At 37.4% G+C, this 24,546-nt stretch overlaps 4 protein-coding genes and 2 long non-coding RNA genes across 6 annotated transcripts; 4 read left to right on the top strand and 2 right to left on the bottom strand.

The window, feature by feature from the left end:
• The first annotated feature begins 650 nt into the window (after window positions 1-650).
• On the top strand, window positions 651-3,093 carry LOC144642078 (melatonin receptor type 1B-like). The gene has a single exon (XM_078501075.1). The coding sequence runs from the start codon at window positions 1,059-1,061 to the stop codon at window positions 2,319-2,321; it is 1,263 nt and encodes a 420-aa protein (XP_078357201.1). The 5' UTR covers window positions 651-1,058; the 3' UTR covers window positions 2,322-3,093.
• Window positions 3,094-5,638: 2,545 nt separating this feature from the next.
• On the top strand, window positions 5,639-7,297 carry LOC144642077 (alpha-1A adrenergic receptor-like). Its single transcript, XM_078501074.1, has one exon. The coding sequence runs from the start codon at window positions 5,736-5,738 to the stop codon at window positions 6,780-6,782; it is 1,047 nt and encodes a 348-aa protein (XP_078357200.1). The 5' UTR covers window positions 5,639-5,735; the 3' UTR covers window positions 6,783-7,297.
• A 2,868-nt stretch (window positions 7,298-10,165) lies between these two features.
• On the bottom strand, window positions 10,166-12,130 carry LOC144642366 (uncharacterized). The gene has a single exon (XM_078501332.1). It carries the CDS (start codon window positions 12,128-12,130, stop codon window positions 10,166-10,168), a length of 1,965 nt encoding a protein of 654 aa, XP_078357458.1.
• Window positions 12,131-12,973: 843 nt separating this feature from the next.
• Window positions 12,974-14,291, top strand: LOC144644709 (melatonin receptor type 1B-B-like). The gene has a single exon (XM_078504234.1). It carries the CDS (start codon window positions 12,974-12,976, stop codon window positions 14,123-14,125), a length of 1,152 nt encoding a protein of 383 aa, XP_078360360.1. The 3' UTR covers window positions 14,126-14,291.
• A 5,949-nt stretch (window positions 14,292-20,240) lies between these two features.
• On the bottom strand, window positions 20,241-22,112 carry LOC144644711 (uncharacterized). The gene is made up of 2 exons (XR_013569178.1): window positions 21,972-22,112; window positions 20,241-20,475 (listed from the first exon to the last, which is right to left on the bottom strand). It is a non-coding gene; the product is annotated as an uncharacterized LOC144644711 (long non-coding RNA).
• LOC144644712 (uncharacterized) lies at window positions 20,353-22,218 on the top strand. The gene is made up of 2 exons (XR_013569179.1): window positions 20,353-20,489; window positions 22,011-22,218. It is a non-coding gene; the product is annotated as an uncharacterized LOC144644712 (long non-coding RNA).
• Window positions 22,219-24,546: the final 2,328 nt, after the last annotated feature.

Genomic DNA, 24,546 nt, shown 5'->3' with positions numbered 1-24,546 from the left:
AGCACAAAGGAAGACGTGCAAAACTCATTTTATTTACAACTTACACCTTGCGCAATTCAAGATAACAAAATAATAATTGCAAAATTAAACTGATATGGTCAAATAACCATTCTTGAATGGGATTATTTATTTAAGCTCTTTTGCTCTAAAAAGATTTTAATGTTCGTAGACTGCGTTTTTAACGTCTAGCTTTCGAAGGTCTAAAGAGCGGCTTCTATTTGTAGCATAAAATGAAGAAAAAAACGAATATAAAAGAGGAAAACGTGATTAAAATGATAGTAATTATTGCTATACTGCTAAATATTCACAAAGCCATTGAATTCATTGTTTACTTGGTTAGTTGTTAACACTGAACTTCGTTTCCTTAAATTAATTTAATTTTTTTTAACTAATCTCACCAAAGTATACTGGCCCTAATGCAGATTCCCATTTTATACGATATATTGTCGATACAATTATTAAACCTTTGATTTCAGTCAACATTACAAAAACATTTTGTCAAAATATAGATCTTAACTAGAAATTCGTCGAATTCGTTCGATATTAATTTATATTTTCAATGAAACTACAGACAATCGTGCAATAACTTTGGTATAAATATTATTATTTTGAACTTTGTAGACGTAACACAATATAGAGATTAAAGAGGAGACACCGAGCTAAGTGCACCTTGATATAATGTTTGATCAGAGCCCATTATCAGCTTGTTTTCCTGATATTATTATGCAGATAGCCTCATCCTGTCTCCTCAACGCATATTGAACAAAAAGAAATGAGTACGTCCAAAAAAAAAAAAGAACTTTCTCGGCAAAATTCGTCCGTCGTGCTGTCATTGCTATTAAAACTCCATTCATAACTCACACAGGGAAATTATGTTTATTATCATTTATCTGCTAGATTATAATAAATCAGCAATCCTCAGTGGATAAGACAAAGGATATTAATTAAATCCTTTTGAGTAAACTACTCTACGTTCTAAAATTAAAATACCACACTTTCAATAATAAACAATGTAAACTCATCCAGTCGAGTTTAAGGGATCTTGTCACTGTCTCAAAATGACGATAAAAGCAGCCACCATCATCGAAGCATCCACTCTTGTTTTCATTTGTACGGCCTCCATTCTTGGCAATATTAGTTTGTTTTTTGTCTTCACAAGGAGAAAAACACTTCGCACTATCTCTAATGGTTTTCTTCTCAACCTTGCCTTTGCTGATTTACTCGTGTCCGTGTTAAACATGCCGATAACTGTGGTCACAATTATCAAGCAGCAGTGGATATTTGGAGATAACGCTTGTGTTCTTTTGGGATTCACTACAATGTTGTCGTTTGTTTCGTCCGTCATGTCCCTTGCTATGATAGCTATCAATCGATATTATTACGTGGTGCAGTGGAAAACCTACCCTGCGTCCTTTACACCAAGAAAATCGATGTTATTCGCAGGAATTGTGTGGTTAATATCTCTGCTATTATCCATCCCTCCGCTTTTCGGCTGGGCGGAATATCGTTATATTCCTGGAAAATCATACTGTTTTGTATTCTGGCCTTCAGATGTGTATTACATGTATTTTATGTTAACGATATGCTTTTTTGGACCTCTAACTGTTATGTGTTTCTCGTACTTCAAGATTTTAAAGTTCACAAGAGAAGCAAAGCGGCGCGTTGATCAGCATAGAGATATAAAACCACCGCAGGAAACACGCACAGAACATGAAAATGAGAATTGTTTTTATGAAAGAAATAAAAGACGTTTCAGGATGACACGAGAAGAAATAAAAATAACGAACACTTTATTGATCGTCGTTGCTTGTTTCATGGCTTGTTGGGCGCCATTTGCCATCACGATGTTTATTGATGTTTACTATCCACACCCACTACCAAGAGCAATTGACATAGGCACGTTGTTGCTAGGTTACGCGAATAGCATGTGCAACCCTGTTGTGTATGGAGTAAGGAATCAAGCTTTCAGAAGCGAGATCGTTCGCATAGTCACGGGTTGTTCTTGTGGATGTACTGGTAAAGTTTCTGTTGTTGACACTTTTCAAGCGAGTTCCGTAATGGCTTGTCAGATGAATGCGGCTCAAGCGCCAGAGATGCTTCAAGTAACAAGAATGTTTATCGAATCAGCAAATGCAAGCGATGAAACAAATACATTATCCCGCTCAAAGCTCGCTCTCAGGCCGGGCACTGAAAGCACTCACATTGATCAAGATACATTAGAATCCAATTCAATCAATTTCACTTTGTGTCAGGGAGTGGCGGACAAAGAAAAAAGTGCAAGTGCAACAAGAATAATCAAGAACATGGAAATCAAGACATAACATCTAAAATTAAATCCCGCCTCGTGTTATTTTACCCTTAGTAGATCGAAACCTTAATTTTGATTTTTATTGATTTGATACGAAAGATTTCATTTTTGCAATATCCTTAAGGGCGGAGACACATATAAAACAGACAGGACGAGTATGTCACGGATCGGACTAAAAAAGATAAATAAAAAAAGCGGTATTTAAAGTATGGAAAAGAATCTGACAAGTGCCTGCTAAATCATTTTTGTTTGTCAGTTCTTTTAATTTAATTAAATACAATTAATTCCCCCAATCACTCAGTCTGTCCATTGCCTCATTTAGCCAGGTGATGTCGGTTGCGCTATTCTGGGTTGATCGCCTCTTTCAAAATTTACAAGTGTTATTCATGTTTCAGTTTATGTTAAACTTTCGATGCATGAAACGTATATTACTTATCGCCTAACTTGTTAGTTTCTAATAGTTTAAAGAGAAAAGAGCTTTTTGATGTGACGCAATAATAAGGAAATATTAAAGGATAAGAAAGTTTGATAAATAATAATAAGATTTCAACTGCAAATGACATAATCCGAGATTGAATGGACTAATCAGGCGCCGATGAGTCGATTTGCTGAACTATTTCCAGTTTGTTTATAGTTTTCAATAAGCAAACAACAAATTCAAAAATTTTTATTCAATTCTAACATTAATAAAACTTACATTAAAAGAAACTATTTTTTTTACTCGAGTTAATGGCCAAGTATAAAATTATTAGTCTTATGATGCAAATGGTACAAATACGAGAGGGTTTTTTCTTGCGAGGGTTTTCAGACTTGATCAAATATTTGATTTTGAAAGCCTTTACAATAAGAAAAGATTACATTACATATCGTTAAGGTCACCTAGACTAAAAATTCATGATGAAAACCCATGATTGGCTCTGAAGGTTTCAGACTTAATCAAATATTTGATTTTGAAAGCACACACAAAGCCTTTTAAACAAGAACTGAAGATCATCATGATAACATTACAGCGTTAAGGTCACGTAGACTAAAATTCATGATTCATGGTCTCTGTAAAATTGATTTGTTACGGCACTAAATTATCGCTGCTTCTTAACATTTGCTAGTGTTCATGAAACCACTTGCGTACACCTTTATTTCAATTCTATTCATTTACTTGCTCATCCGGCGAATGTATTGTTTTAAATGGTACGCCATTAAGTACCCAAACAAAAAGCAGTTCTGCTTTCTACCAACGGGAAAAAGACGCAATTAAAAATTACTTTTCTGTTTGTAAAAAAAAATGTATTGGTTGCGGGCAGGAGTTTCACGAGGATGGTGTAAATTAGTTTTTCTGAAAGCCAAAGGCACAAGTTTCCTTCCGGATACTTTTGAAAGGAAGGTGTCTTTCTTGAACTTGATTGAACATTTATGGAGGACAAATGCGATTCATAATTATTTAATAGAATATATTTCTTCAAATTATGCGAGACACGTACTAACACCTCATATATATGCATGTAAAAATTAATGGTAAAATCGAAAAAAGTTTCGGAATCGTCATGACGCCACTTCTGGTTCAAAATGATAAGAAAAAACTGTCAAAAATAGTGTGCTGACAGTCCGCTCTAATCAATTTAAACTTGAAAATGGAACGCTGATTTTTACATCTCCAAAGAAGGAAAATCCAAATAAAGTTCATCTTAAAATATCTAAATATTTACAAAGTTTTAAGTCATTATAAGGGAAATGTACAGCACAATCTTTTAACAAGCGTGGATCATTGATCCGACAAAGGCATCCCACAAACATGTTAATTCTAATACAACCTGAGATAAAAACAGTGCATGTGCGGACGGTCAATGATTTTTATCTTGATAATGACTTTTATCTTCATAATGACTTCATTTAAGTCGAAAACGTTCGGTTACGTTTTTTTTCCTTTTTCAGCTTTTTTTAAAGTTTTAACCTTTTTTAGCCGGTGAATATTAATTTTAATCAAAAAGCGAAAGTGGTTTTTACATTCCTTTTTCAAGAACTCCTCGACGGCAACAACAACAAACCCGTTTAATTGCCTTCGGTTTCAATGGTGTTGGACCCAGCAAAGCCTCTTTTGTTGTGATTTTACCTTGCGAAAATTATAATTATTGACAGGCGCGCAAGGAAGGAAGGAAAAGCAAATTAAAAGGAAGAGAGACGCGTCTCGCTCCTCTTTCTTTTCCCTCCCGTGGTCTCTCGCCCTTCGCACTCGTCACCAGTTGCGCGCGCTTTGCGCTCGCTTTATTATTGCAGCGAACAATACGTATGGAAATGCGAGGCGCCTGAGGATGAGGCTGTAATTATTTGTAAAAATTTGTTCGATTTCGTTCAGCAGCGTAACGCTGACATTTTTTTCAAGCCTTTTTCTGCGGATCAGACCGAATGCACCTTTCTTTATAGCAATGGGTGTTCAGTTAGTAATACTCGAGAACCACTTTTTCTGTATTTTTAAAATTTATTACCTTCATGTATAATACAGCACCTGTAGTTGTTTTTTCAAATGCAGATAATTAACTTGGCCTCCGTGGACGTGCAATAAGTAGGTGGGTCGTTGTGCAATACGCAAAAGGGTACCAAACAGATTCATGCGCTTTAAGAATTTATATCTGTGACAACTAAAACATTTTTTGTGTATGTTTGTGAAATTTTTTTGGTCAATTAACTCTCGGGCGTGAATGAAGAACGGCTGTCAATATGCCAACACTGAAAGAAAATTGATGTTCACTTTCAAGTAACTTTATGAATATGAATTCTTGCAGCCGACACATACATAAAATGAAATAAAAGAGACCTGTTTTAATTATGTTGAAAAGAGCTGTTTTATACAAAACAAAATTCAATTGAGGTGGAGAAAAAGTATTACAAAAATTGCAGCTCTAATTTTCTGAAGCATTTACAATGGCGGCGGAATCTTTTGTGAACTGCCGTACAACTTAGGACGGAAATGCTAAATGGACGTTTAACTATTTTGACATCAAGAACTGAATTCTATAAGAGGTTCCAGCATTCTTAAATTGATTATTAAAATTAAACAACCCAAGGCTGCTCTAACGAAGTCGTGTTAAAACTAGACAGGTATAATTAAAATCTCGTTTTAAATTACGAACACATTAACTCACTGAGTTTAAAGAAAGCGCTTTGTTTTTCAGTTTGTGCGCAAGTGGTTATTTAAATAAAGAGAAAAATTTAATTATAATTGCAAAAATATGATTAGCAGCTGAAATGAATGATCTATCAAGGATATAAAACTCCATTAGTCGCTAAGATAGGTTTACATATAATAAAAACCGTCACATGCTATACAACTGTAAATGCGCGATCGAAAACAGACGGATGTTCGGAAGCTAAAAAAAAGCCAGGGATTTTTAAGTGCAAGCGATCCTGTTTTTTAAAAAAGATTGCTTCGGTGATGACGTCTGAAGCAGGTACGATTGTCGAAACCACCATCCTAGTTGTCATTTGCACAGCTTCGATTCTTGGAAACATAACTTTATTTTTTTTCATCACAAGAAGAAGAATCCTCCGTACTATCTCTAATTGTTTTCTTCTCAACCTCGCCTTCGCTGATTTACTCGTGTCCGTGTTAAACATGCCCATAACTGTTGTCACTATTGTCCAACAGCGGTGGATATTTGGGGAAGGTGCGTGCAATCTTTTTGGCTTTACTACAATGCTATCGTTTGTTTCGTCCGTTATGTGGCTTGCTATGATAGCTATCAATCGATATTATTACGTGGTGCAGTGGAAAACCTACCGTTCTATCTTCACGCCAAGAAGATCGTTCCTCTTCGCCGCGATTGTGTGGTTAATATCTGTCTTATTATCCATCCCTCCGCTTTTTGGCTGGGCGGAATATCGTTATATTCCTGGGAAATCATTTTGTTTTGTATTCTGGCCTTCAGATGTGTATTACATGTTTTTCATGTTAACGATATGTTTTTTCGGACCTCTAACTTCCATATGCATATCATACTTTAATATTCTAAAATTTACAAGGGAATCTAAGCGGCGTTTAAATCAGCACAAAAATGAATTAAGAACACACGAGGAAATACGAACAGAACAAGAACATGATATTTCGTTTTATGAGAGAAACAGGAGACGTTTTAGGATGACACAAGAAGAAGTAAAAATCACCAACACTTTACTAATTGTTGTTGCGTGCTTCATGGCATGTTGGGCGCCATTTGTTGTCACAATGTTTTTCGATGTTTACTTTCCACGCCCACTGCCAAGAGTAGTTGACATCGGCACGTTGTTGCTAGGTTACGCGGGCAGCATTTGCAACCCTATTGTGTATGGAATAAGGAATCAAGCTTTCAGGAGCGAACTCGTTCGTCTTTTCACGAGATGTTATTGCCCACCTTGGAATAGGAACAGGGTGTCTAATATTAACACAACAAGTCCTGTAATGACTTCTCAGGTAAATTTGCCCCTAAGCTCCAGAGATGGTTAAAGTTTCCCGATGGCAGGAAGTTGCGTAATTTCAAGCCCGGTTTCAAAGCCACAGAAAGCGCCCAAACATGGAACAGTGCGAAGTCAAAGATCCATCGTGGCTTCTATAGCTTCTTGGCTCCTTACTTTCCAAGTATCCCTCTGCTTTATAAACGACCTCCATATTTGATTCCTGCTTGTACGATGTAACTTGGCCTACGAATACAGCCGCCTCTCACCTCTCCGGCTACTACTCCTAGAAGCGTGAGCGATGAAATGAGGCTGTTTTCGCAGGCTAGATTGATTTGTTCTAGTAAAAAGTTGTGTTCCTTCTGAAAGTACGCTTCACCCAAAATAGTTAGCCCATGACAATATAATTTCTTACCACAGAAAGACCCTTTTTGGTAATGTAAAGTAGTAATATACTTTCAATATAAAAGCAAGATTTTTTAACAGAAACATGCAAACAATGATTAACATGGTCAATTTTTAAGTTAACGTCGTTTTTAAATTATTTTTTAAAATCTTTTCAGTGGAAAGATTTATTATTAGGCCAAAAATGATCTAGATGAAGAGTGTTTATCATTTTTAATACTTTACCGGCCTGATAATAAATCTTTCCATTGAAAATATTTATTCATAATTTCTAAGAGCGAGTGACTGTAAGAAATATTGTGATTAGAAGATTGTACTTGAAGAAAATTGAGGGAAGAAAATTATCATTTCCATGGCATAAATTTTCAAAACACGCACTTAATGTCACTGCTTATATTATTTCTGTACCAAATTTAATAAATATTGCATTACTGAACAAAATACAGCTATGAATTGCGCATAAGGTATACGTATTTAAAGATTTTTTTTTACATTAATTACGAGTAAAGTTATTACACTTTCTATATAGACGCTTGCATTATGCAATATTCCCTAATATGATAATAAGCAATTATTGGATGAGGTTGAGCATGATATCGTGAATTATCAAAACCGAGGTCTGTGTTATCTGCCGAAGCCGAAGGCTGAGGCAGATAATACGGACACGAGGTTTTGATAATTCACGATATCATGCGAAAACCGAATTCAATAATTGCTTTATTATACGTTTTCAAACAATTTGCCATCACTTTTTCTAGCACCGGCGTAAAACTTCGTCAGAACATTGGCTAAAGCAGTTTTATCTTGTGGTTCCTCCAGGTTCTTCTCCCTCAAATAATCATTCAGAATTTTTACACTTGTTTTTGTTGTTCTCTTGGTGTTTTTAGAATCTTTATTCTCGATCAAAACTTTCAATTCCTCTTCGGAAACGGGGGCGAATCGCTCAGCCATATTTTCAAAAGTTTGACAGCACTACACGGACGAGGGGCTTGGAAACTAGGCGGACTTTGAACTCGACATGATAACCCAATATCTGCTGCAGATATTGGGTTATCATGTCGAGTTCACATGCTACTGTATATTGACTGAATGCTCTCGACCAATCACATGTTTCAAAGTTATTCTTATGTATAATAATTTTTGTTATCTGCTAGCCTGACGTAATCCGGTATGTCAGAAGCCTGCTGTCTCGACAGGAGGGCCATGGTGAAAAATATGTTTCTGAAAATGCACTGTGTCAAATTTTCAAATTTGACACAGCGAATAACACATAAAAAAATTACATCTACTGGTGGATTCTTTACTCATTACATAAGATTCCTGACATGGGCAGCATCAAGAAGCAAAATGTTTTTTTTTTTTTTTCAAATTTTTCTTCCAAGTAAATTTCATTTGTTTAAAATTGTCAAGCAAGAAATTTTCTTTAAATCAGGTGTAAATGCGGAATAATAAATAGTTATAATGAATTACCGGTTTTAAAAGGAAAAGAATAACGAATATTTAAGTTTAAAACCATCCGGAACAATGGCAAGTTACATTCCGATAATGAAATAATGAATAAAAGATTTTTTCAGGCCCAGCCAGGGGTGGTAGTGGGATACCAATATACCCCATTTTTTTTCCCTGGGATACCAATATACCTTAAACTGCAAAGACGTTGATACCAAATACCTAAAATTATTAAATCCGATAACAAAGGCTGGTGTAACTTGGGGACGGACAGTTGTTTGTTTGGAGGGGAGGAATTTAAATTTTTTTCAAGACAAACATTTTGTTTTTATGTGTCGTTGTCTGGGTAAACAATTTTTTTCGGGCTGTGTCTTTCCTCAGAAAAGTGTTTTCTTTGGTGTCCAGATAGTGGCCTTGGTTGGTAATTTATGTATAGAACTTAAAACAAAACATGTCCTTTTCCTCCTTTTTTTATTTTTGCAGTGAGCAGAAACTGCATGAACTACTTTAGTTGAACTTTTTATCTAAACGTGTTTCGTGTGACCAGCGCACACCTCATTTGATCAGGGAGTTTTGCAGTTATACAAAAAAGTAATTCAGGGTTTTCAATGACATTTTTTATAAGCCGCTTCCGATTGGGAATAGGTTGATGTGACCACATAAGGGGCAGTGAGACCCCTTTTCCTAGGGGGGGAGGGGGGGTCTGGGGGCATTCTCCCCTAGAGAATTTTGAAATCTAGAAGATCGAAAATGCAATTTCCAGCATTCTGGGCATCAAAAAGAGTGCTGTTGATGATATATCATGATATAAATGGCTGACTATCTATTGTCATCAAACTATCTATTTTCTCCTTCTCATGTCTGCAACAATTTAGTTGAGCCTTTTTGCTCTTGCAAACAACTTTTTTCAGGATTTTTGTTTCCCTCCCCACCTACAAAAAATAATGGTCCGTCCCTAATTAACAGCTTTGACAAAATCAAAACCACCACTCGTGCCACTCGCAGCATGCACTCGCATGCCGATTTAGTGACGCAAGAACTGCAGATCTTTCATAATTTTTTATAAAAGAGACACAAGCACTGAGGATAAGAAGAAGAAAAACACCAACATTACGCTTATATACAGAATACCAAACATTCAGGGAAAAAATACTTAATACCCGTATTTCGGCAAAAAGATACTAAATACCTTGGTTAAAAACACCCAAGATACCGTATACCCAAAACCCCTGGCCGGGCCTGTTTTTTCCAGCTCTCTAAGACCCTCTAAGCACTCAAAGAATGTTCTACTTAAAAGGTGGAGTTATTTTGATTGGAACGCACATGTTCCTCCTGCTACCCCTTTCCAAAAGTAGCGTTGATGCTTTATAGGAGGGTCTCAATGGGGTGGTGGTTTTTACGGTTAACGGTTAAAATTTTGGCTGTTTTACGGTTATTTCTTTCCGTTACGGTTAACAGAAGTTAAAAATTAATTGCCATTGTTTTTAAAAGTTAAAAATTAATTTCCATTATTGAAAAACATATTTTTGGTCTTAGAACCATTCTGGGACGATGAAGTGACCTAGTCTGTTTTGTTTAAAATTAATTACTGACCGACCAGTGTTGGTCGCGATCAATAAACTTTACCTCATTCCAAAGCGGGTAGTGTCCGGTGTTGTTGGTGTGTTCTGCAACGGCGGAGGTCTGGGTACGGGCGAGTCGGATGTCCCGGTCGTGCTCTTTGATCCTGTCTTGCATTGGTCTTCCCGTCTCACCGATGTAAACTTTGCCACATTCACAGGGAATCCTGTAAACAACGCCATCTTGCTTAGTGGAATCAACAGCGTCTTTCGGCCGTACTAGGTGTGATCGTAGTGTGGTTTCCGACTTGAAAACAGCCCGCACGCCTTGTTGTTGTAGGCAGCGCCGAAGTTGTTCGGAAAGACCTTTGACGTAGGGTAAAACCGCAGTAGATTTAAACTCGGTCGTAGGCTCAGCACTGGTGCTCGGCTTTCTGGTCTTGGTGATCTTCTGCAAGAAAGAAAAAGGATAACCATTAGAAACAAGAACAGATGACAGATGTTTTTTTTCCTTGGATATAACAGATGGTTTTGTTACGAGGCGTTTAGCACGATCGTAAAGACACTTAACAATACCGCGTTTTACTGATTGAGGGTGGTGTGAATCATACGCTAAGTATTGATCAGTGTGTGTTGGTTTTCTATATACGCTGGTGGTGAGCCGGCCGTCTGGTTCTCTCGAAACTGTGGTGTCGAGGAAGGCGATTTTGCAGTCATTCTCTGTTTCCATGGTGAAGCGGATGGAAGGCTGCTGGTTGTTAAGATGTTGTAAGAAGCTGTCGACACTCCCGCGATCCAAAATGGTGAAAGTGTCGTCCACGTAGCGTTTCCATATCTTAGGCTTGTAGGATGATGAAGTTATTGCCTGCTCCTCAAAGCTCTCCATGTAGAGATTAGCAACAACAGCGGAAACTGGACTTCCCATGGCTGCGCCTTCCCGTTGTTCGTAAATTGATCCGTTATACTGGAAGTATGTGGATCTCAATACGAAATTCAGGAGGTCAGTGATCTGAGAAGGTGTGAGCGTTGTGCGATCGGCAAGGCTGGGATCGTTCTTTAGTTTCCGTAGCGTGGCCTGTACAGCGCCGTCGATAGGAACGTTTGTAAACAGCGACTCCACGTCAAAAGACACCATGATCTCGTTGTCTAGGATCGTCTCACTGCTGATGGTGGATACGAAGTGGGCTGAATTGGTCACTGCGAAATCCGAGTTACCTGTTAAAGGAGACAAGATGTTAGCTAGGTAGGCGGACAAATCATATGCAAAGGTGTTGACGCATGATACAATAGGTCTTAAAGGTACGTCGGCCTTGTGGATTTTAGGTAAACCGTAGATTCTTGGTGGCTGTTTGTGTCGAGGTCTGATTTTGTTGTAAACAGCCTCTGATAGATCTCCGCTTCGTTTCAGGGTTAGCAGCTTTTCGGTCAGCTTTCTGGTCAGACGGTCTGTCGGGTCTTTGTTCAGGAGCTGGTACGGTCCGTTCTCGATCAAGGTAGACATCTTAGTGCGGTAGGTATCAGTGTCCAAGACTACACTCGCACGCCCTTTGTCAGCTGGGAGAATCATGATGGAATCATCCTCCTTTAGGCTTTTAAGCCCGTCTCGCATTTCTTTCGTGATGTTAGGCTCTGGTGGTTCTGCCTGTTGAAGAATGCTGTTGACGGCTCTTCTGACAAGGTCTGCTTGCTCGGTGTTGAGTTGTCTGACAGCTGATTCGACACTGGCGATAATCTCCTTGGCAGGGATGTTCGTAGGAGTTACGGCGAAGTTCAGTCCTTTCTGCAACAGAGCTATCTCGGCGTCGCTGAGGGACCTAGAAGAGAAATTAATAACCCAGTTAGTTTTGTCAACATACGGTGTACCAGCAGGGGAAACAGCCGCGTGTTTTTCGCGCACAAGTTTTTCAAACTTCTGCTTTTGTTTGTCTTTGGTGGAATAAAAGACTCGTTGGGTGTTGATCTTGATCTGATCTCTTAACCACAACATTTTTTACGATATGTATAACAAAAAATAGTAAGAATTTCGAAAAAAATGTTTGCAGAGGTGCATAAACTAAAAAAAAAAGTTTGCAGAGGAAAATTTTTCATCCCCCCCCCCCCCTCCAAGAAAATAATGGTCCGTCCCTAAGTCGTTCAAAATGCACCAAAACGTATTAAAGCATGCCAAGATGTTCAAATTTTTCCAGGGGGAGAATGCGTTTGGATCCTTTACCCTTAGGACTTCTAAAAATACAATGGTCTCTACGCAGGAGTCATGTAGTTCTGTCAACCCACAATTTCTGCTCATGCCCAGCAAACTCTGATGTGGCAGAACATGAATAATGAATATCGTGTAAAATCTGCGAATGAAAAAGGTCCAACTGTTTCGCTCCCATCCTCGATAGTTAAATATACGTGACAACAACATCAAAAGCAACAACTGCTGCAGCAACAAGACAAAACACTTATTTTAATGTGTATTATTTACAAGCTAGTTACTGATCGCAAACGAGTCGGGTGTTCATAAAATATTATAATAGTAAAATCTGGTTGGAACGATTATTTTTTTTAAAAAATGTGACATTTGAAAAAAAACAGGTCATTTAAATAAATACATGCATATCGTTATAACTGGTAATAATGTTGATCAATGAACCTAAACCTAAACCTCTGCAGCTGCAACTCGCATAAATAAGCTAGATTACCTTAATTTAATCATTCACGCGCTGCGGTTTGGGGTGGATCTAAAGAAAAGTACGGCATTAATATTAATAGCATGTATCTCCTCCTGTCATTAAAATATCACACGTAAAAAACGTTTGGATGATCTGTCGAACGGGAGGACTTCAAAATGACGCCAAAAACAAGCACGATCATCGAAGCAAGTATCCTAGTGATCATCTGCACATTTTCTATTTTTGGAAACATAACTTTGTTTTTTATTCTGACGAGGCGAAGAGCCCTCCGTACCATCGCTAATGGTTTTCTTCTCAACCTCGCCTTCGCTGATTTACTCGTGTCCGTGTTCAACATGCCGATAACTGTGGTCACTATTGTCGAACAACGGTGGATATTTGGAGACAAAGCCTGTAACATTCTGGGATTCACCACAATGCTGTCATTTGTTTCGTCCGTTATGTCTCTTGCTATGATAGCTATCAGCAGATATTATTACGTGGTACAATGGAAAAGCTACCCTTCCATCTTTACACCTAAAAGATCGGTGATTTTTGCGGCAATTGTGTGGCTAATATCTTTCTTGTTATCCCTCCCTCCGTTGTTTGGCTGGGCGGAATATCGTTATATTCCTGGAAAATCGTATTGTTTTGTATTTTGGCGTTCTGATGTGTACTACATGTATTTCATGTTAATAATATGCTTCTTCGGACCTTTAACTGTCGTATTTGTCTCATATTTTAACATTTTAAAATTTACAAGGGATGCAAAGCGGCGTGTAAATCGGCATAGTGAAAACACAAAATCACAAGAAGAAGCACAAACAGACCAAGGGAATAATATCTCTGTTTATGAACGAAAAAGAAGACGCTTCAAGATGACACAAGAAGAAGTAAAAATCACCAACACTTTGCTGATTATTGTTGCCTGTTTCATTGGTTGTTGGGCGCCATTTGCTATCACTATGTTTATCGATGTTTACTCGCCGCACTCGCTACCAAGGTTAGTTGACATCAGCACGCTGCTGTTAGGTTATGCTAACAGCATGTGCAACCCTGTGGTGTATGGAATACGAAATCAAGCTTTTAGACGAGAACTTTATCGTCTCTACACGCGCTGTTGCGCGCTATGTCCAAAACCTCGTAGAGTTTCTGCTGAAGTGCGTTCTGCAGCTCGGATGGATGCGATACAAGCTCCAGATCAAGTGCTTGATGCGTCAGGATTGTGGATCAACGCATCATCCAATGAAACGAATACATTCTCGTCTTCAAAACTTGATTACCAAGTCACAGAAATCACTCAAATAGCTCAGGAAGCGAATGATTGAAATCAATTTCCCAATATATAAGTGATAAGTTGGTTCGCAGGACATAAACATTTTAACAAGTTTTATTATGCGTTTAGGTTGTATCCAACTGTGGAAAATAAAATTGCCACCGGCTCTGACTTATATTCTAGTTTGGTAATTCTTTACGGGATATAAAAAGCCACAAACGAACGATTTTTTTTTTGTTGTAAGTTATTTCAGCGACAGATGCTGTGAAAGGTATTCAGTTTTGAAATGTGAAGGCGTTAATTTATGTGTTTTACATCTAAGAGTTGCTGAATTAATTAGTTTTCGGATAAAGGATATAGATAGTTTTAACAACCCACCGGGCTCAATTACGAAAAAAACACCTGCTCTATTCGGACAACAGCATTAAGTGTTATTTACGAAGTAGAAAAGGCACACATACACATAGGCCTGACGCCCACGAGAAAAAACTTAGAACAATTCTAAATCGAAAGTAAATCAAGTTTTAAATATCCCCAACTGAAACAAGTGTTCTTGATTTTTCTTATAACGCCACAAACTGGTAAACGTTTGCACAAAATTAAGAAAAACCGGTTGAACATCGCAGCTACACCAATTATGTTGAGAAATTACTTTTAATTAGTAAAAATTGCATTTGGTAAAAGTTTTACCAATGAACAGATTAAGATCGCGGCTTCGACATCAAAATTGGTTGCCATGGCAATGTCAAGCGAGGTGAAAGATACCCCCTTTTTAATTTTTGAGGCTACTTACGGTTTGAGAGTTGTTGTTTATAACACATTTTACAAATTTTGGAAAAAAAATTTTAGCAGGGTTCAAGGTATGTCATTTTACATAGATTTAAGTTACCTCTGAACTCTACCGCCAGATTTTGATTGAAATTTATTTTGTCATGTTGCCATGGCAGTGAAAGAAAATTCGGACTCTGTTTACTTATAAAAGCTTTGCTGCACGACTTAACACTCATTTCTTACCAAGGAAAATTAGTGTTAAGTTTATTAATACATTACAATTTTGCATATCGTCCTGTAGACAGTCCGTCTGTTCACACGTTTGGTTCGTTACTTTTTAGTAATGCGCGATATTCACCCTTGCTAATATTTTTCAGTATTGCAGTCTTGTAGCCAGCTGATTTTCCATATTCCATTTTCATTCTCCATGTTTTCCAAGTCAACATTCAAATGGCCTAATACGGAGGTACTGTTACCTATTACAATTTTTTTAAAAGTTTCACAAGGTATGTTTTCAACACTGGGTCTGCATACATGTTAAACACTTGAGTTGGAGGCATGTTTGCAGTTCTTCCGAAAGGAATAATAAGTCTAACTCTGCTAATGTGGCCTCCTTAAATCCAGTGTAATTTCCATCAGCCTCTGAAAACTGTTTTCTGATGGCCAGGACAACACAGGCTGGAATCACCTTTCTTCTTTTCCTACCAAGCTTTCCATACACCCACCATATATACTGACTGCAAGCAGCCATAGCGATAGTTGGTGGAGATAACAATGGGCAATTTACATTTGAAAATTATAATGATAATAAGTGTAATATCAATATTTTGCATTTGGATAATAACAAACACAATAATATTGGTAAACTAATAATTTAATACAAGTATTTTCAAAAAAATAGGATGTGGGGTATTTAAAAGCACAAAGAAATTGGGAAATAAATTGCCATAATATTTAAGCATTGATTACAATTGAAAAAATATTGAATAAAATTAAAAAGTTAAACCTCAGATTTAGTTTAATCCAGGCATAAAGTAAGTCCAATTTCAAACTGCTCAGAACAAGTAAAATTCACATATTTAAGCATTTTTTAATAATGCCAAGTAACAAGCCTGCACCAGTAAGTTTGAAAACGCCTAAACTAGTCATTACTTTAATTGTTAAAGATTCTTACCGATTCTGCATCGGTGAAGGTAAAGGTGATCTGTTACAATAGTGGAAACCTACGATCGCAGTTCCTAGCACTGCTCGATTTAGACACGCCATCGAAAAGTCTTCATTTTAGGTGATACAAGAAATTCCTTCGTGTCACACCGCCAAGCAGACGTTAAAAAAATTAAAAGAAAACATAGACAATTAGATCAAAAAACGCAAGCATACGGCTTTATTTTAAACCAGCTTTTAGTATTAAAACAGTTTACAATTAAAAGATAAATTTCACTTGGAAAAAAATGCTACCATTGATATGCCAAATACCTTCTAGGGTGAGGTGAAAACACTGACCCCCGATCCGCGGACTAACCACTGATCCCCACTCCACGGACTACCCTACGGACTACCCTAAATAAACAACCAAATTTACAATTACGGTAAGACTGAGTAACTTTTGAGTTAGGATTTCGAGTTATATCATATTCTTACTTATCGGCCTTAGCCGAAGTAAAAAAGAAACCGACAGAATAAAAAATTAAAGGACTGAAATTTCACTGAATTATCCTACAATTATGGAAAAGTGAGAGAAAAAAGAAAACCCCACAACCTAAGGGTAGTTCCAGTTGGTCACCCATCCAATTAGTTACCCTGTGGGCAGGGCTTAACTTTGGCGATCGGACAAGAGCCAGTGCTTTCCTTGTGGTATCAGTCCCAGACCATACAGAAGGTTAAGAGTCATGAAACTAATAAATTGATATTCCTGGTTAAAATGGATCTTTCGAACAATTTGACACGTTTCTGTTTAACTGGACTAACCTTTATTAAGTGGTTGCGTGAGTCTTAACCCTCTTATTAAGTATGTCGCGTCTGTGACAGATACCACAAGGAAAGCACCAGCTCTCATTGTACGATTGTCTAAGTTAAGCCCTGTGGGCAGGGTTAGTATTTTGATGGGGTGACCAGCCGGAAAAACCTTTCGTTGTAGGCCTTTCTTTTTTTTCTTTCTTCAGGCCATTGTGATCTTCCACGTTAAATTTGGTTTATTCGCGATCAGTTCGAAATCCGTCTCAAAAAATCCTACCCAAAATCTAACCCAAAAATCTAACTCGAAAATCCTACTTGAAATCCAACTCGAGAATCCAACTTGACTGATCCAACTCAAAATCTTAACTCAGAAGTTAGTCTGTCTCACGGTAAAAGTAAATTTGGTTGTTTATTTAGGGTAGTCCGTCGGGTAGTCCGTGGAGTGGGGATCAGTGGGTTGTCCGCGGATCGGGGGTCAGTGTTTTCAATTCACCCATACCTTCCATCTTGGTTTCTGACTCTGGCTCTTCACGACAACAAACACATTCTCTTTGGGTCGGCATGATTCCACACCGCTCACACGAACACCAGAATGTACCTTCTAACCGATCATTTGCTTCTTCTTCATCACTGTCACTATATCATCGGGATTATTCACACGTTGAGGTTCTGGCTCAAAACGGTACGGCTCAAGAGCAGCCATATGACCTCGTGCATAGAAATTCTAAACAAGCTTGGCTGCCGCACAAAATCGCTTGGAGGGAATAGCGTCACGAACGCGGCCAGGCTGCTAAGTTTCATTTCAAAATGGCGGCTCGCGATGTCGAATTTTGGCTTCTTTGAAGACGAATTTCATTAGGATAACATGCACTTCAGAAGCTGAAACTTCGGTGAGTAGCTAAACTTTATGTGAACTGTTTTGGTGATAACAAAAAAAATACGATTTCTGGAGTGACCTTCTCCATTAAAACAGCGAGTCAAGGTGAAAATCTTTCTTTCGTATGAAACTTATATCAAAGGCATTTTTCACACGGCTTTATTTAAAAACAAATTAAGGCAAAATTAAAGCAACTAGGGGAAGACCTAATTACCGTTGATCGCTTCGAAGAAGACATCTATAGGTAACAGAAAGACGTTTTCGGACGTACAAGGGGGGAGGGGGTGGATGCAATCCCCTGCCTTGAGGTTTTTTTTAAAATTTTGAAAAGAGGACTTACTCTATGACGCTGAAAATTTCGATAGCTGTTCATTCATCCCTTGTGAGAATTTTGATATGTCAACTATGTGTTCATGATTTTCGACATCGTCATCGTTATAAGACGTTGTTCTGACGATGACGATGTCGAAAATCATGAACACATAGTTGACATATCAAAATTCTCTACCAACGTTGTTTGTCCATATTGTAAAGGACTATGTCCCATCAGGCTTTGGAGGTTTGTTCAACTTTGTTAGTTGCTTTCCAAGTTTGGAAAATACTGTTTATAAAGTGCAGTTAATGGCACAATCAGGAACCGGTCAGGGAAAAATCAGGCAAGAAAAGTCTTGGGAAATTGAAATTATATCACCTAAATTATAAAATACTTTAGCTGCGCATTAATAGAACGTAAACCTTGGAGGGGGGGGGGGCAGTACAACTTATTTGCATTGTGAATGACTGTTATAGTCCAGTAGACAAGTAACTGCAATAGGAAAGTGTGGCCTCCCTGGTATGCTGAAGCCTGGTACTTTCAGTTTGGCTTGCTTCCCAGACTGATGTGACCACTACAGGTGTATGAAGTGATTATGACTAGGGCGGAGACCATGGAGCGAAGCATCGGAACTACTTCAGAAAGTGGCTTGGTGTACCAAAGACCTTGACAAGCGTGGCCTTGGGCCCTAGTCCTTGTGTATAAATGTTACATGATCAAGCTCCAAGCTATATCCAAGATTTCTTCAATGTCAAAGTATGCTCCTATAATCTAAGGGGATCCGGAACGAGTTCGGAGATGCCTAGATGTAATTTGGATTTGAAATTCGTTACCTCCATTTAAAAGGGACTCAAGGCATCTTACAACTTTTAAACGTTTATTAAGCGAATATTGAAGGTCTAAACAATTCATGTCTAATAATTATTATAGCATTTAAATGAAATTATGAAATGTTACTGATACTTTTTATAAAATTGTCAGGTGGTGTGCGGCCTACGATCGCGGTGCATTATTGTTACACATTTTCAAGATGGCGGTCTTTCACATCGTGAGGCGACGTTCGAAGACGAAAATTGAAGTCATTTTTTTGTCGCTGTTACAAAGCTTATCGTGCCACAAAGGAATTCAATAGAAAGTAAAATCCTTCCTACATCTCCAGAAGACGCTAATGATTGTAAACACCGTTTGTGGTATCGTATCATGTTATAAGAGTAATAGCACGTAATTTCGTTTGACCGAACGTCTGCGAAGTACACTCCACTCTGATGGCTCTCTTCAACTATTCCTGGCGCCCACTTTTCCAAAACGATAACCAAGATATTCCTGAAGAGTAGACCGACTAATTGAGTGGATCGCACCCCAGCGCACCCCTCTACTTTTAACACAAACTGCATTAGAAGTTGACAATATTTTTGCTTTGAGACGATGTGTGCAGCTTTTGTTTATTCGTTAAAAGACGGTGATGTCATGCACGTCACCACACCGCAAAAACAAAGCCTGCTTTGATTTAAATGTGTTATAATCAATTTCAGGTCTTGTAAAAGACTGTCCTGTGTTTTCGCCATATAAATTTGTTTATAAATAAATAATAGCTAGGTTTCTTTTTCAGTCTTTTCCTGTTAGTTGATAGACTAGACATTGTTTACTAAATGTTAAAATGTTTCACGGGCTAAATAAAATCATTCTAAGAAACTGCTTTCTTGTCTTACATTCAGCGTGGTCAGTCAGCTTGGTTTTATTCTGGTCAAATGATACCTCTTGAGATATTGAAAATGTTTTACTAATGTCATCTGCTTGAAAATCAGTGTTTTGATTGTACACTGAAGGTATATTAAATTGTGGTATTCCATGTTTGTTTTCACTAGGACTTGAATTGTGGTTCATAAAAAAATGGGAAGTTTAATAGAGGTTTCTGAAAAGGGGGGGGGTATAAAATCCCATTTCTCAGCGTATTGTTTTCTTATTTTCCAAATCCCAGTTCTATTGATATTTGTTTATTTGTGATTCCCAGTACCAGGGACCCAAATCAGTTTTTCCCAGTGAAAATTTTTAAATCTCACTTTCCATTTTACTCCTTCAGACCCCTCTCAATAAATTGTTCTGAAATTTAATGAGGATCAAAATGGGTTTTATTCATCACTGTTAAAATGGCTTTCCAAAATTATCTAATCAAATTATTCTATCAAGCTTTGAGCAACAGATCAAGGATCTCAGGTCTGCAAGAATTAAATACATGTAAATGACACAAAGTTGCATGTTTCTTTGCATGTTTTATTTTCAACAACCTTTTACAGCTAGTGATTTCATTTATTTGTGGCTGCTTGCCACACAGTGTGCCACTAAAAATGTTTTACTGGTCAGTCCACCTTTGCTGGCCACATCCTTGTGCTCAAACTTTGTTATCAAAAAAATGATAAAGAGGAACTACTGCCTCCCAAGTTATCTTCTGCAAGCCTCATCATTTGACATTTTCTTTTTCATATTTCTGAAAATAGAAAAGTGGATAACTTTATTCAGTACAAAATTATAGCAGTTATGAAATCAGTGCAGTAGTGATTATAAAGGAAAGTAAACTATGTAAAGGCCCCTAACACAATGCATCTATTTGCACACAATCTCACATTTTAAGAGCAAAGATACTCTTATGGTAGCATCAATTTATAAGGTGAAGGCCTTTCACAACAGTTTGCTTGAGCTAACATTGAGCAACCAGGGCCCTGTTGTTCAAAGGCGATGTCTGACATTTGCAGAATATATTGTGTTACCTTTACTATTATTGAAAGCTAACCAGAGTGTATAGTAGGCTAACCAGAGTGCGTAGTAGGCTAACTGGAGTAAACTTTTCACTCGGGTTAGCCTACTACACACTCCGGTTAGCCTACTTTTCACTCTGGTTAGCCTAAATAGCACTTTGGTAAAGGTAACACAATATAAATTATTTTCTTAGTCTGCATTCTGCATTCTGCAAATATCAGACACCTGTTCAATGGGTGGATAATGCTATCCACAAGATAAATCACTATCCAGCGGATAAAAGTGCTGAGATTATACATCCTTTGAACAACCAGGGCCAGCTGTTCAACAAATAAGGTGAAAGATCTAATCATTAGCTGTAATTAGTCGATGAACAAAGACCTTCAGCCATCTTAGCATGTAGACAACTACTTGTACTGCTGCTTAAATCTTTCTTATAATTTTCCTTGTGGGGGGGGACAGAAGGGTTTATACCTCCCGCCTCCCGTACCTTTTACTCCCGCTTCCCGTACCTTTTACTCCCGCCTCCCGCCCCTTTCCGTAGCTGTTCTCTCCTGTTTGTTCCATGTCTATTGCGAAATATAATGAAATGTTACGAAATTTCACTCGTTTTCTCCCGGTTCCCGCCACCTTAAGAATCCCGCTTCCCGCCCTCTCTCCTCCCGCTTCCCGCCCCTTTTCTCCCGGGCTCCCGCCCCCCTGTCCCCCTCCACTTCCTTGGTCTACTTACGTAAGACTTTCATTTATTATAGCACCTAGTCTCCCAATAAATTTAATCAAAAGAGAAAGACCTTGTCAATAACTGACGACCATATGCATTATCGCCACAGAATCATTTTCCTTGGTCTACTAGTTTGTACACCAAATTATGCTACATAACATATGATGCATGAATGGAGTCTGCTGATGAATTTTCTGGCTATGAGAGACTATATGTAGAGCTTCCACTGATTTATATCTCTGCCAAGGAAATAATCTTTCTTTTAGTTTTTTTTAGTCCACTTAGTTTCTATCTTCATCTTAGGCAAAACTCCAAACAAAACTAATTTTTTAAGAGCACACATTATTAGATGCACAGACAACTGTGTGTATTAAACCATGACAATATGCAGCACAGCGACCAGTTTTACTTTATCACTGATGATTTTACGTTTGATTCTTTTTGTTTCCAGTGGTCAGGAAAGCTACAGTGTAATAGTGTTGCGTACATTTATAATTTTTGCTTACCTTGGCTTGCAAAATGGTCCGGGAATGGTCGATGAGCAGCAGTCGTAGATACCACATTCAGACGTCCAAAACCAATGGTTTTGGAATCCAAACGGTCAGTTCCGATTAAAACGCTAATTCCTTAGATCAGTAACATATCGGAAGCATGTTTCAATCGAAAGACTCGCAGAATCAGCGATATTTTGAACAAATTGTGGTCATTTCAATCTTCGCAAGACATCCTCACGCGATGGCGGTCACGAGTAAATGAGCTCCAAACGACACAAATACCAGCATGCAGTGCGGTCATAGGCCGCACACCACCTGTAAAATTGTAATATATAATATATTCATATATACATTAATATTTATATGAAATAGTTTTAAGGCATACATAAGTTTCTGCGTGCGCAAATTTTTTTGTTTGGGACTAAAAACAGTAAAAATACTACTTTTAATTTAAGCAACTTTATCTATGACAAGTTTACAAAGTTCATCAAAAATAATGCGAAGTGACATGAGATTTAGTAATTAGAAATAACCTTTCGTTAGCTATAGAGACAAAAGTTTGCAGTTCGGCATGATAAGGTGTAGTTTTGTAATCTCCCAGTCTTGCAGTCTTGCATGCATTTTGGATGCATTCTTGTTGTCCGTTCTACTCGTAGCCAGCTTGGAACACCCTTTCGATTCCCATACTCCCTATTCAGCAATCATGTTTAAACAAGTGGACCTTTGATTACTGAAGTATTTTTGACTCTGTTTTAAACAGTAGTGTCTGGTGAAAATATTCGTATGAAAATAAGTTTGTTTCAAATCAAGGACATTTTTTGCACAAGGTTCTATTCAACGGTAGTGTTCGAGCCTGATTGCGGCGTTATGGCAGGCCAAATTAGGCCTCCCAAGAGACTTTGAAAAGCACTCGGATGCTAGAACATTTTTTTATCAATATTCTGTTCTTTTGTTTGTTGTTATGTTTGTGCATGTAATTTTCGTTTCCCGCGTTGTTTTGTCAGTTGCTTTTGATGTTAATTTAGATCGGTTGTTGAAATAGGAGCTCCGAAGGATAAAGACGTTGAATGTATCTCGAGTTTTGTGTTCGATGGAATATCTGGGCCAGTACAGGTAGCTCGTTATAGTTTAGACATGTCCGGCTTTGGTGTTTTATCGCATATATGTTGAAAAAACACACCCAGTGCAAATTTTTAAATTTGTATACCTTTCACTACCTTTCACTAATTGAGAAACTGAAGTTGCAAATACAACAAAATTCTTTGCCATGGCAACGTCAAACGAGTTCAAATATGCCTTTCTTTACATTTTGAGACAAATGACTACGTGGTGAAAGTTATTGTTTTTGATATATTACTGTCTAACTGCCAAAAGAAACATTTTTGCATTTTTTAAAGCTGAAAAAAGGAAAACAAATATGTCGATAACCCAGGGTTCCGAGATACGTGTGTGTAAGCGCATTAGCCAATTGTTTCTGCAATGCAGTAAAAGTTATTTGCATTGTGAATGACCGTGTAAATAATATAATGACAAGTGTTCTATTTTTTTGCATTTCATTGGATTTTAATCAGGAGTTGCTATTATTTTATCTGATTAAATGCCGATAATTATTGAGAAAGCAAAAGGAACATTCCGCTTTCTAAAAATTTATTGGCTCATATCAATTCAAGCAATTTTCGTTAAGGAGAAAGCTGGCATTAATCGATTTTTTCTTTATTTTAAACAGACAGGGGTTTTCCTTTTGACACGTTATGCTCTAAAATGTAATCAATTTTGATAACCCGAGGGTTATATTATGATTATTTAACACTGAATTTAGGTTGTAAAAGCTGTTTTTGGTGGCGACATTGTATTTGCCTATGAGCGCTTTACCTCAACTGAGGATTTCTGTGTTGTAGCAAAAGAGAAAGGAAAATTTGAATTATATCAACTGGCATTAAGACAAAATCGAAAAAACTGACCTGTCGCCTGATTTTTTGTTGATCTCGGTTATTGCCAAATTTCGTGGCTTCATAATATCAGCGAGGCTCAATAGTTGTCTTTTGCTCTGCTGTCAGGATCGCAAAAATAACTTTTCCTCACTTATGACTTAAGTAAATCACTATAAAGTACTCGATGTTAAATAGACTTAAAAAAAAAAAAAAAAAAAAAAAAGAAACACAGCGGAACAACTCTAAAATGTTTAAAAGTTATACACTATTTTAGCAAGAGGAATTTATTTCTCTTGATACTAGCCATCGTTTTTTTTACTCAGCAGGTGCTTCCTAAACGCGGCATTAACATTCTATACTTACTTCAATATGGCACCGCATAAAAAGGATTTAAAAAAGATATAAGATATAAAAATAGGATAAATATATTTTAAAACAAATGCTTCCGAAATTTACTTTTCAAACGGTTAAAATTTTAAATAATGCTTGAGTACTTATATGTTAAATCAATAATCATTATGAACTTTCAACAAAAAAGTGACAATTTTATTTTCGCAATGAGAAAGCGATCCTGTCTATACAGAAAGTTGCCTACAATAATCGCAGCCGCTAAATTGTTCTTTTTTGTATGCCACATTTAAAAAAAACATTGTAAA

Source organism: Oculina patagonica, chromosome 2 (genome assembly GCF_052425735.1).
Source record: "Oculina patagonica isolate OP01 chromosome 2, crgOcupat, whole genome shotgun sequence".
Taxonomy (NCBI): domain Eukaryota; kingdom Metazoa; phylum Cnidaria; class Anthozoa; order Scleractinia; family Oculinidae; genus Oculina; species Oculina patagonica.
Note: the sequence above shows the minus strand (reverse complement) of the source record. Positions and strands in the feature narration are given on the sequence as shown.